The following is a 14,250-nucleotide window of genomic DNA, read 5'->3' on the forward strand; positions in this document are numbered from 1 at the left end:
ATTGTTCGGCCATTTGTTCGGTCATGGTGAAATTGGTCCTCGATCATGTACTGAAAGAGGATCTTCATAGTAAATTGCAACTAGAAAATTAACTTTAATAAATTATTTGACGCCTGCGAAAAAATGTAGAATTTCTGGGATAAGCTAATGTGGAATTGCAAATTTGAAATCGAAGTTTTAGGAAATTTGGGGAATTATGAGATTTGGCGATTGGGTAGATGATACAGTCTTCGACTGGTCTAATTTTAAAAAAAATTGTCAATTTGTGACCGATTTCGATTCACTTTTGCCTCTAAGCTGGTCTGCAACTTCATTGCCTCCATGGTTGAAGAAAGAGCTCTCTGATGTCTGCTTCATCATGACTTCGAGCATATCGTGTAGCCAGCCGGCCCGGTCGACCGGGATCCCGGTTTGGCTGTCACTCGATATCCTAGACTTGAGTCTGGGTTGAAGTAGACATTGTCATTTAAATAACTTATTCATGTTATTCTGTATGAATTACCCGTGTGTCTTGTATTTTGTATTTTCTTAGTTTAAAATTTGTAACTTTATTGAATTTGGGAATTTTATCCCGGAATTTCAATGAAATAAGGATCAATAAAGTATTGAATTGAATTGTCACCTTATACACATGCCATCAGTGGACGCGGAGCCGTATATGACAGTTATGCTATTATAAATTGCTAATCTCATGAAACCTGCATACCTCTAATATCGAACATATTTTCTAAAACATTTGAATATTGAAATTATATGTTTACACGTTTTTATATAGACCGCTTGTAGCCGCCGATGAAATTCACGCCGGCCCTACTCAGATCGTAGATAGCTTCGTCATTCCACTAGCATCCCCATGTCTGGGTCTGACTTTTATATCAGACTTCCAAATCGTGTATACATCCGCCATTTAACCGAATAATCCGATTTACTTATCATTTCTATTTATGCCTGACGCTCCTGATATAATCATACATCCTTTACTATTACAATACGTCTTCTCATGATATTCAATGCAATATAACATTTCGACGTTCAAATATAGGTCATTATATAATCACAGGGAGCCATTCTACATCTTTATCAATAATATTTTGCCAAATGGCTTGTATGTGTACACATAAACCTGTGACGTTTTGCACATCGATTTACGGTTGTCGTTTGTAAAATGACGCTGAATGGTTAGCATTGTTTAGGTTTCATAATGGTAACGTTTTATAAGGCGTCAAAAAATATGTTTACGGCTCTTTCATTTACTTTGTCAATTTTACATTTACTGAATATCTCCATCGTATAATATAATAGTTCGATTTCAGTTGTCGCAACATGAAACTTTGCCCACATTTTATCCAAATCTTTCGCAGTGCTTAAGTGAATGGCGGAACATAATGTATCTTGAATTTTTGTAAACCACTGGTTAATTCCAAGTCTGGACGGCGACGTATTTGTAGTCAAAATTTTATCGATCGATTTTCCATAATGTACTGCTGCCATTCCATTTGAACTGAATTTAAATACTCGATGGTTAATCACTTCAGTCATAGCCTTTTCCAAATATATAGTGTTCCTGCGAAAATAATAATAATGATTATTATTTTAACATGTACTTATCTGGATTTTTTATATTATGTTTATATATTATTTTCTGTATTCGTTTATTATTTTATAACCTAAAAGGATTGTATTGATTATAAAAATAAATGTAAAAAATACCTGTATGTGTGTTTTCTCGTGTTCAGATCGCAGTCTCTGGTCAGCTGAGCCTGAGAAGTACCTATATGAAAAAGAAAAGGAAAGAATAAAGTGCCTGCAATTAGGTGGAAACTATTCCGATATTTCATTGATTCAAAAGGAATAACACTCACTAGAATCGGCCGAATTAGTTGATCCTGATCCAGAGGATTCCCGTAATATTTCCGTATCGATCTGAACCAATTCGTCACTATCAAAGAATAGATCGTCAAAATCGTCATCATTTATAATTTCGTTGACAACCGTTGCCATTTTAATACAGCGGAAAGAACCGATATCACGATTGATAAAACACTATATCCGTCTGAAGCGATGTAGAGAGAATCCCACTATGATAACGAAAAAGTCCAAAAATGTTAGTAGTTTATTCAACGTTTCGTCTATGTCCTAATAGTCATCTTCAGAAATAATGAATACTACAGAAATTATGAGAGATATATACAATCCAGAGACAAAGAGACTAATTCAAGTAATCAGAGATGATACTAACTAAAGGAAAATTAACGTAGAAACAGTTACACGCTAAAACAGATTAAAGAGAAGCAGTTAAGAGACAAACTAGGGGGCACTTAAATTTAAGACAATTGTGAATACAAGTTGATCGACTAAAATTGATGAGGGGAAATCAGGTGTTGAGTTTAACCAGTTTACAGAGGAATTTTTATATAAGTTTATTATGGGATGAAAAACCGATATTCGGAAACAACTGAATTATTACGGAGATTCCCGATCTCGCTGGTTATCGCTTATCGGCGCGTTACGTAACAAAGCGCTCGCCGACGAACCGTTATCGGCTTTAGGGTAATTACAACGCACATTCGACAAGAGCTGCACAATAGCGTCCGTATTCCATCTCATCACACTTCCCTGGTTATGTTGAGGACTTTGAAATAATGCCTTTTGACCCATTATTATCTGATGGACATAATCCTATTAATCTGTGCGTGTATTCGAATTCTAGGGACACCATTGCTAGCGATAATGAAAGGGGTAATGAACACGCGAACTTTAACTTCAATTAGGTGGGTCAGTACTAGATCAAATCAATTTTTCCTGAATGTAGAATCAAGATTACGAGATAATGATTTAGATAAGTTACTGTTGGACGGGTTGCAAGATCTAGGAAATCAATCGCCAGATGACATTAATGGACTTACCGATAGATTTGTATCTTCTTTATTATCAAGTGCTGATGAGTGTAATTTGATGTACCATAGAAAAAGTAGGAAAAGTAATAACTGCAAAAAACCGGTCCGCAACAGATGGTTTGGCAGGGACTGTAGAGATGCACAGAAGAAATATAATTATATGAAAAAAAGATATAGGGGTTGCCCTACCCCTTCCAATTTTGAATCCCTTAAGAACTCGTCTAAAAACTATAAAAAGGTCATCCGAGGAAATAAGAAGAAACAAAAGGATGAATTTATTAAGGAATTGAGAGAATGCGAAATTAATAACCCAAAAAAGTATTGGTCGATGCTAAACTCTGCGAGCGGAACAAAAAATAATGAGGCTAATATAGATATTGATATTTTTCTTGAACATTTTATGAGATTAAATGATTTGAATAATGTTAACAATGAAACCGATGACGGTGATGAGCCCCCAGACGTGGGTGACCATCCTGTCTATGACAATTATATTTTGAACAGTGATATAACCAGTGATGAGGTAATTAAGGCTATCTCTTTACTCAAAAACAATAAGGCCCCAGGCATTGATGGAATCACGAATGAGCTGTTGGGAGTTAGTCAGTATCCGTTTTTAGTTGATATATTACAAAAATTATTCAATTTAGTTCTTAAAACAGGATATGTTCCAGAGATGTGGTCTATAGGCGTCATCAAAAACCCATTTTCAAAAAGAATGGCGATCCCTCTAATCCTGATAATTATAGAGGTATTACCTTAGTTAGCTGTCTTGGTAAACTATTTACAAGTATCCTAAATCAAAGATTGTCAACATTCCTAGATACGAATCACATTATAAGTGAAGCCCAGGCTGGCTTTAGATCGAAATATTCCACCATTGATCATATTTACACGCTTAAAACAATCGTAGAGCTGTATCTTTGTCAGGGAAGAAGACTTTTTTGCGCCTTTGTTGATTTTAAGAAAGCTTTCGACTCGATTTGTAGGGTAACGTTATGGCGAAAATTAATTGCTAACAGTGTTAATGGAAACTTTTTCAATGTGGTCAAAAATATGTATAACTCCATAAAATCATGTGTTGAATTAAATGGTTGCACGTCACAATACTTTGCAGTTGATAGAGGCTTAAGACAAGGCGAAAATCTCTCACCTATCCTCTTTTCGTTATTCTTAAACGACATTGAAGAATTTTTCATTGATCGTGGAAAACCGACTTTGTCATTTATAGAAAAACTAAATTTGAATCGTGATAAGGATATTGATACTTTACTGAATTTATTCATAATACTATACGCAGATGATACAGTTATTCTTGCTGAGGATGAGAAATCTCTTCAGCTACACTTAGATACCTTATTTGAATATTGCGCGGCTAATGGTCTCACTGTTAACTCAGAGAAAACTAAAGTACTAGTATTTGCGCGAAGTAAATCCCGGATAAAAACGTTTTCGAAATTTATGTTTGGTGATCAAGAGTTAGAGGTAGTTGAAGATTATGTTTATCTCGGAGTAAAATTCAATTGGAATGGTAACTTTGCTAAGGCAAAAAAGTATCTTTACGATAAAGCTATCAGAGCTATGTTTTCGATCGTTCAAAAAGGCAGACGTTTGAAATTGCCCATAGATGTTATGTTTAAATTATTTGATACGTGTGTTGCTCCAATAGCCATGTATGGGTGTGAGATCTAGGGATACGAAAATCTTGATTTATTAGAAAATATTCATTGCTTCTTCTGTAAAATCTTAATGAAAGTGACGAAATATTCTCGCAACTTACAAGTTTTATCAGAGCTAGGACGTTACCCTTTGAATATAGATGTTAGACGCAGGATGATTAACTTTTGGGTGAAAACAGTATCTGAAAAGCAAACCAAACTTAATTCAATACTCTATAAAATATCTTTCAATTTATTTTTAAGGGATAAATTTAAGAGCCCTTGGTTATCATATATAAAGAAAACGTTTGATGACTGTGGTTTGTCCTGCATTTGGACGCAGCAATTCATGACTAACAGTAAATCTTTTTCAAAACGAACAGATACTCCGTGACCAGCACCTTCAAGAAACTGTATCTGCCATAAATACTAATCCGATATAAGTAATTGGGAAAGTGGGCTTTCATACCAGAGGGCGAGAGGGCGAGACACCACTCATCACCACAAGTAATTTTTTTTCCTAATAAATGGGAGAGAATGAACACCAGCCAGAAAACAATAATGTTAATAAAAATCAATATTATTGCCAATATTGTAATAAAATACATCGATACATCTCATAAAACACGACATGAAAAAACTGCAAATCATATAAAAAATGAATTAGATTTTGAAACTCCAGAAAATTCCAATGAAAGAAAAGAAAGATTAGAAAATATGAATGTGGATGAAATAAAATGTGAAGTTTGTAATGAATTTATAGTAAAAAGGAATTATAATAGACATCTCGAATCACAAAAACACCATCAAAATTTGAGTAATAATGTTTTAGGAAAAGATTATTTCGATGATAAACCTCAAAAAGTAAAAAAACCAACTTCAAAAACTAAATCCATTTCAAATAAACCTTACATGGAAAATGTTAGAAATTATATTGATTCACTAGAAATAAAAGATACAATTGAAATTTTAGAAACATTACATAGGAAAATTGGTCCTGCAGCTATTATATTTAGATTTTTTAAAGGTACAACAATAGAAGATTATAGTAAATTTAATGAAATAATAGAAAAAATACTAGATTTGATAACAGATGTTGAATATCCAAAAATTAGTATCTCTGGGAAAGTAAGTTTTATAAAGTCAGAAGAAAAAATGGATTATAATATTCAAACACACTCTGAAGAAATAATTTCAAAAACACAAATAAAAGAGAAGTTAGAAAAAATATTTAATGAATTTAAACGTCATATTGAAGAAAGATATTTTGAGGGTTCTGGCTTAACATTGAATGAAATTATATATTTAGATTTAAATGTTTACAATACAAAAAGGAATAAAACATCAAAAAGTAATAAAATGTTTAAAAATGATTCAAACTTTACAACAGAAAAGGATATTAAAGCATCATCTTATATTAAATTACCATTTACAACAAAAGCAGTAATAAATGTTCAAAATGAAGATAATAAATGTTTTCTATGGTCAATTATTAGTTGTTTACACCCAACAGAAGATATGACGCATAGTTTTAGAATAACAAATTACCGGAAATATGAAACATTATATAAAATTGATCAATATCCAGTTACTATAAAAATGATTTCTAAAATAGAAAAAGTTAATAATTTAAAAATAAATGTATTCGAATTAATGCAATTACCAAAGACAAAAGGTGAAAATATTTAAGATTATACATTGGAAGCTTTATATTTAACAGAATATTATGATGATGAAAATGCTATAGATTTGTTATATTACAAAAAGATGAAAATGAACATTATATGTGGTTAAAACAAATTGATTTATTCTTTAGAACAGAAAGTGATCATCATCATAAAATTTATCTATGTAGAAAACGTTTATCTAAATTTATGACTGAGAATACATTATTAAAACATAAAGAATTATGTGATAATAAAGATTTTTGTAAATTAATAATGCCAACAGAAAAAGATTATAAATTGAAATTTACTAATCATAAATTTAAGAATATTGTTCCATTTGTAATTTATGGGGATTTTGAATCGTTGAATAAAGAATTAACTGATCAAGATAGAAAAGAAATATATAACAAAAAGCAATTATTAAAATCAATGGATAAAGGAAATGAATTAAATGAAGACATAATTCAAGACCCGCCAATTATAAATACAATTTAAAAAGTTCATCAAAGAGCTGCTGCTTATGGAATTTATATAAAATCAAATTATCCTGAATTATATGAAAGTCAATATATTTCTTTTAGAGGTGAAGATGTAGTTAATGATTTTTGTAACAAAATGATTGAATTAGAAAGTGATTTTGCAAAATTATTAAACAAAAATAAAAGAATAGTTATGACAAAAGATGAAATTGATTTTAATTATGCAACTCATTGTTGTTATTGTGAAAAACGTTTTTATTCATTTGATAAAAAAGTTAGAGATCATAATCATTTAAATTCAAAATATCGTGGAGCTGCTCATGAAGATTGCAATTTACAAGCTAAGAAAGTTAATTTCGTACCAATATTATTTCATAATTTATCAGGCTATGATACCCATCTATTTGTAAAACAATTATCGGGAAAATTGGGCGCAATTAATCAAGAAATAGAAGAATATAATGCTATGAATGGTGTAAATGTAAGAAAATATGATTTTAAACTATTAGCTAAAACATCTGAAAATTATATTTCATTTCAATTTGGTTGCATTAGATTTTTAGATTCTTATAGATTTCTAGCAAGTTCATTAGATAATTTATCAAAAAGTTTAGTTGATAATGATTTTATAATAACTCGATATTATTATCCAAATGACCAAGATTTTAAATTACTCAGATATAAAGGCGCAATTCCTTATTCATTTTATAAAACACACAATGATTTTAATGTAACAGAATTATTAAAAGATCAATTTTATGATCAATTAAAAGAGAAGTATGTGAAAGACGAAGTGTTTAATAGAACATTAAATATTTGGAACCATTTTAAGATGAAAAATCATGGCGAATTAGTTGATTTATATTTAAAATCAGATGTTATGATATTGGCTGACATATTTGAAAAATTTAGAGAAGTTAATTTGAATCATTTTAATGTTGATCCTTGTTATTGCTACTCCTCTAGTCCTGGTTTAACCTGGCAATGTGGTTTAAAATATACAAATGTAGAATTAGATTTATTAAAAGAACCAGATATGGTTTTATTATTTGAAAAATCAATTAGAGGTGGAATTAGTGGTGTTATGGGAGATAGGTATTTTAAAGCAAATGATGAATATAAATTATTATATATTGACGCCAATAATTTATATGGTTGGGCAATGATGCAACCTCAACCATATAAAAATTTTATATTAACAGAAGTTGAAAATGATGATAAAACTGATTGGGAAAGCGCAATTGCGAGTTTAAAAGATGAAGCACCAATTGGTTATTTCTTTGTAGTTGATTTAGAATATCCTGAAAATATAAAGTTTAAAACAAGAAACTTACCTTATTGCCCAGAACGTTTAACTGTAGATGATAGTTATTTAAGTGAATACCAGAAGAAAATAAAACCGAAAGATCATGTTTTTACAGAAAAATTAATACTTACTCAAAATAATAAATACAATTATATTGTTCATTATAGAATGTTAAAATTTTATCTAAAATAAGGAATGAAATTAAAGAAAGTACATAGATATATTGAATTTAATCAATCGAAGTGGTTAGAAAAATATATAGATTTTAATACTCAACAGAGAACCATATCAAAAACAGATTTTGAAAAAGATTTCTTCAAATTAATGAATAATAGTTTTTATGGTAAAACATGCGAAAATATTAGAAATAGAAATGATATTGAATTAGTAAATAATTCTGAAAGATTAAGACATTTACAATCAAGCCCTAGACATTTAGGAAATTTGAAGATTATTTAACAGCAGTTAAACTAAAAAGAACGTCAATGAAATTTAATAAACCTATATTCATTGGTTCAACTGTTTTAGAAGTATCAAAATTATTAATGTATGATTTTTATTATAATGTTTTACAACCACTTTTTGGGGAAAAGCATATTGAAATATTATATTTTGATTCTGTAACAGCTGACAGCCCAATATTATTAAAATAGAATGATAAAATATTGATAAGAATTTCAGAAATAATTCCAAAACAAAATGAATGTTATATTTCATATGGTGAAAAAGAATTAATACAAATAAATGGTTTAATGGATGTTTGGACAAGAAATGGATGGAAAAAATTAAAGAATATTATTAGGCATAAAACAAATAAGAAAATCTATAGAGTTAGAACTAAATTAGGATTTGTAGATGTTACAGAAGATCATAGTTTAATTAAACGAAATGGCGATGAAATAAAACCAACTGATATAAAAATTGGAGATGAATTATTACATAAAAGATTTTTCCAAAGAATGAATCATATGTCATTTGATGAAATAATTGATAATATTTATAATATAGAACCCGAAACATTAGAAGAAAAAGAATATTTTATCAAAGGATTTTTCATGGGTGATGGTTCAGCAGGTGTGTATAATTATGTTTGGGGTAATAAATATTGTTGGTATTTATGCAATCAAGACTTAAAATTATTAGAAAGAATTAAGAAATTCTGTGAAGTTTATTCACATAAAACATTTAGAATCATGGATGTTATGAAATCATCAGCAGTTTATAGAATACTTGTAAATAATCCTAAAGATTTTGCTATAAAATATAATGATGAATTCTATATTCATGCAATAGTGAAAAGTAATACTATAACAAAAGAAAAGATAGTTCCAGATTATGTATTAAATGCAAAAAATAATTTAAGAAAATGGTTCTTCACTGGATTCTACGCAGCAGATGGTTCAAAAAGTTTCAAAAACCGCAAAACGATATCTTTAGCTCAAAAAGGAAAAGGATTGAATATATTATGCAATTCATTGGGTTTTAATATGAATATTGGATTGATTAAATCTAAACCAAATTGCTTTAATTTAAGCCATGTAGAAAATGAGTTAACAGAAGAAGTTAAGGATTTATTTGAAATATATAACCCATCAGATTATGTTTATGATTTATCAACTGAAGATGGTACATTTAACTGTGGATTTCCATCAATAGCAGTCAATACGGATGCGTACATACTAAAAATCAAGACAAATGACATAACAAAAGACTTAAAAACATTAAAACATCATTTTGATTTTAGCAATTATCCCAAAGATCATGAACTATTTAGCAATGATAATAAAAAGATTCCTGGTAAGTTTAAAGATGAACTAGGGGGTAATGAAATGATTGAATTTGTTGGGATAAGAAGTAAAATGTATAGTTACAGAACACGAGATCATGAAGCTAAAAAATTAAAAGGAATAACAAAACATGTGGTTGATAAACATATAGAATTTCAAGATTATATAAAGTGTTTATATAACTCAATTGTAATGAAACATAAAATGAATGGTTTAAGATCAGAAGATCATGAGATGTACATTAATGAAGTTGAAAAACTAGTTTGAATCCATTTGATGATAAAAGGCATATTTTAGATGAGGGTATAAAAACATTTGGCCATTAAAACATAAAATCAATATCATCATAATCGAAATCACTATTGGTTTCTTCATTTTCATTTAATTGTTTAGGTTCTTCTTCCATTTCATTTTTCTCATTCAAATAAAGTTCTATCTTGTTCCACATTTCATCTCGCTCTCTTTGTTTCTTTTTGTTTGTTAATTCATCAAATGGAATTATAATATCTATGTTTAAATAATTTACAATCTTATTTAAAAAGAATTCATAATTTATTGAATCTGTTATTCTATTTTCCTCTATATTCTATTAATATTTGTTTGAATATTTTTTTTATATTTTTCATATCTTCTTCTGTTAATTTAGGTTTTTCATAATAATCGTTAAATAATAAATATAAATACATTTTCTTTTGTTTTGTGTTAAATGTTGATGGAATAATTGTTTTTATAATATCTTTTTTAATTATTTCACCATTTTTATTTTCTATTATTTTCATTTTTTCAAGCCATTGCATATATTCTGGTGTATGATCTTCTATAGAAAATATTTTAAAAATTTAATCTAGATAATTTAATTTTGGATCTATGAGAAAATTTCTAGTTTTTTCTTCACCCAATAAATTCTTTTGCCATCCACATTCATTACAAAATAACACAGTACCTTCTTGTCTTAAGGTCGCATAACTACATTGTGGACATTTTCGTTTATAATTTATTGGTAATAGATCTTCATTAAGCTCTTGGTATTTTCTTACGTTTTCTTTATGTTTTATTGTTCTATTATGTAGATTTGAATTACTTGTTGTAATAATCAATTTACAATATTTACAATAATATGTTTTTCTTGTTAATTCATTATATTGTTTTTCTAACTTTTCAACTGTTTCTTTATTATCTGGTAACGTTTTCTCATATTTTATTTTTTCTAATAAATTATCTTTTCTTTCATTGAATTCAGTTTCAAATTTATTAGAAATTTTATCTATATGTTCTTTACGAAATTGATGATTCTCCCAATCTTCTATATTTTCAGGGTTATATTTCATTCGACAAGGCTCACAGAAATGATCTTTTATATTATCCTTATCATAGAATAAGAAAGGTCTTTTCCAAATAACTTCAGGTTCAACTTCAGCAGAATTACTATTACTTTCATTACTATCAACATTAGCCGTTGCGACATTAATTCTACACTTCTCTGAATGTTTTTTAACATAATTTCTTGAGAATAATTTATTACATTTTGGACAGTTTATTTTAGGGGGTTTATAATTTTAATCATGTTTTTTCATATGTCGAGCCATATTACTTTTTCTTAGAAGTTAACCACAAATTTCGCATGGTATCTTCTCATCCATTTATTAAGGAAAAATTTTATTGAAATTAATTTTTAGTGATGAGCGGTAATTTTTTTTTATGTTATAAATAATGGTAGAATCAAAAGAATACAGAATTTTTGTTGATTCTAGAAAACTTACAAATTATAAATCACATAATTTACTAGTTCAATTAGATAGAGAATTTAAGAATTGTGTAGATTTAAAATTAGTTAATATAAGTTTATGTAATTCTTTTTATAATATATCAGATAAAAGTATTGAACATAGATTGTTTATGATTTATGTAGAAAATATAGATAAATGGTATAATCTATTTTTAAAACCGGGATTATATAATTTAGAAAAATTAGCACAAGAAATTAACAGAAGAGCACGATTAAAAATTGAAAGTGAAGATAAATTTTCAATTAGATTTATAAAAAGTGATAGTTCTGATAAAATTAAAATAAAGTTAGCCAATGAACAAAATAAATTTATGGTAAACAAACCATTAGCTAAAATGTTAGGAATTAAACCATTTACTGTTACAGGAAACGTAGAAGTTACACCAAACTTAATACCTTACACACATTTCTATATTTATTGCAATTTAATCGATCCTACAAAAACATTTGAAGCAACTAAAGATACAATTTGTAATTCTAGTATATTAAATACTTTACCATTAAAAAATGTTAAACAACTTGGAACGCAAATAAATCATAATTTAGCTGAATGTGATTTTAAACCTTGTATTCCACATTTCAATAATTTTAAATTAGAAATAAGAAATCATAATGGATATTTAATTGATTTGAATAACTTCCTATAATTTATGAATTAGTTATAAGATGTAAAGAGTAATTTTTTCATTATATAAATGAATATAACTGTTGGACCGAGTATATGTTTTGGATTTGATTTTAAACGTGAGAAAGAAATTTAACATTAATGATGTAATTACACAAATCAAAAATATTGTATTTTCTAATGAAACAACAATAGATAAAGAAACTTTAAATGTAGAAAAGATTACTAATTTAATTAGAGAATCTTTAAGATTTTATGAATTAGATGAAGATTTTATCATAGATGATATTAAAAAAATAATAATTGAAATATATACAAATGAAACTAGTAATAAAATAAATGTTGAATTAATCATCACTAAGATAACTAAATATTTTGAAGATAGTAATTTTTTTGATAAATAAATGAGTGATAATAAGTGGATAATAACTGGATTATATAATGGAGCATTACTATCAGTTGGAACTGTTGGTTATTCAATGGTATTAAAAAAAGTATTCAAAATGGGAAGTGTTAATGTTGATAGATTTGATATAAATGATATTTTAAAGTTAACATTAGCAATTACTTTATCTAATTTAACTATTGATTATTTAGAAAAACAAAAATATATCCTCCCATATAAATGCGTAATTATTTTACTAAATAAATGGCTTCTGCAATTATAACTATTATAGGATCGGCAATTGTTAACGCTTTGGCATTTACTGGTGGTGGATATTTATTTAAACATATTGATAAAAATAGTTCATTAGGAGAACAAAGAAGACATAACTTAGCATTAGAGAAATACAATAAAGCAGCAGAATATAGAGAAAAGAGACAAAACTATATGGATTACATCAATAAAGAATTATATGATCAGAAGATTTCACATAGAGATTTTCAATCAGTTGATGATGCAATGAGTTTATATAACGCAGTAACAAATAAAGAAAAATTACATCTATACAAACCTAAATTATCAGATTATTATACCCCAAGTAAAGAACAACAGAAATATGAAATAATTTGGATTTTAGGTGGAACTGTTATTGTTATATTTGTAGCATATAAATTTACTAATTAGTAATTTTTTTTCTAAATAAATGGAAGATAAAGTTGATAGTATTGATATCATTCCTCATGATATAAATATAACTAAATTAAAAAAATATTTAGAAAAACAAATATTAGAATTTGAAAATGACTTAAAGATAAAAAAGAAAAAATATCTAAAAAGTAAAATTATATATTATTTGATTATAAGTGGTTCGGTTACAATTAGTTCTGTAATAACATTTCTAGCAATATTCAGTCCATTAACACCTTTAGCTATATCAATTGGCGTATTAGGATTAAGTTCAAGTGTTTTAACTGGTATAAGTTCAAAATTAAATATAAAAAGTAATAAAGAAAAAATTAAAACTAATATAAAAGAAATTAATAAATTAAAGAACACACTAGATTATATCATAAGTTTAAATGGTCATATAACAGTTGAAGAACAAGATAAATTATTAAAAGAATTAATAAATTATTAATTTTTTAATTATATAAAATTAAGTTTTAGATTCATTAACTAATTTAGAAATTTATGTTACTGAAACTAATAATTTTAATGCAAAGATGGAAAATATATTTCATGTATATTTAATTAATTTTAAAAAATTGAAAGATGAAAAACAATGGTAATTAAAATCTAATATGAAGTATTGGCAGAACCAATTAAATTTTGCTGTTTATTGTGCAACAACAGGTTGTGGAATTAGTTGGAATGATCATTTGAATAATTCTAAATATAAATTAATTCAAAGTTTATTTAGATTTCATACATACTTTCAAATCAGAATAATATTGAATGAATTAGAGTGCGCTTTACCAGGATCTAGATATTTTAAAGAATTAGATAATAATATTAATTTATCAAAGTTTTATAAAATTTGTAATGAATTTAATATAGATATAAATAATTCTGATTTTAGAACAAAAATTGGAACAATAAGATCACTTCCTTGCCCTAAAAGATTGCAGAATATTGTGCACTTCCCATACCATCTAATAGT

At 27.5% G+C, this 14,250-nt stretch overlaps 1 protein-coding gene across 1 annotated transcript; it reads right to left on the bottom strand.

Annotated features, from left to right (window-relative positions):
* Positions 1-1,212: 1,212 nt before the first annotated feature.
* LOC141910012 (uncharacterized) lies at positions 1,213-2,056 on the bottom strand. Its single transcript, XM_074800736.1, has 3 exons — positions 1,863-2,056; positions 1,711-1,771; positions 1,213-1,564 (listed from the first exon to the last, which is right to left on the bottom strand). Exons 1-3 carry the CDS (start codon positions 1,999-2,001, stop codon positions 1,213-1,215), a joined length of 552 nt encoding a protein of 183 aa, XP_074656837.1. The 5' UTR covers positions 2,002-2,056.
* Between the last annotated feature and the right edge of the window lie 12,194 nt (positions 2,057-14,250).

The sequence above is a fragment of the Tubulanus polymorphus genome, chromosome 1 (genome assembly GCF_964204645.1).
Source record: "Tubulanus polymorphus chromosome 1, tnTubPoly1.2, whole genome shotgun sequence".
In the NCBI taxonomy this organism is placed as follows: domain Eukaryota; kingdom Metazoa; phylum Nemertea; class Palaeonemertea; order Tubulaniformes; family Tubulanidae; genus Tubulanus; species Tubulanus polymorphus.

Coding starts and splice junctions, on each gene's coding strand:
- LOC141910012 (XM_074800736.1), bottom strand. CDS start 2,001: ATGGCAACGGTTGTCAACGAAATTATAAATGATGACGATTTTGACGAT. Junction 1,772..1,862: donor AACTAATTCGGCCGATTCTA/GTGAGTGTTATT, acceptor TTTTTCATATAG/GTACTTCTCAGGCTCAGCTG. Junction 1,565..1,710: donor ACGAGAAAACACACATACAG/GTATTTTTTACA, acceptor TTATTTTCGCAG/GAACACTATATATTTGGAAA.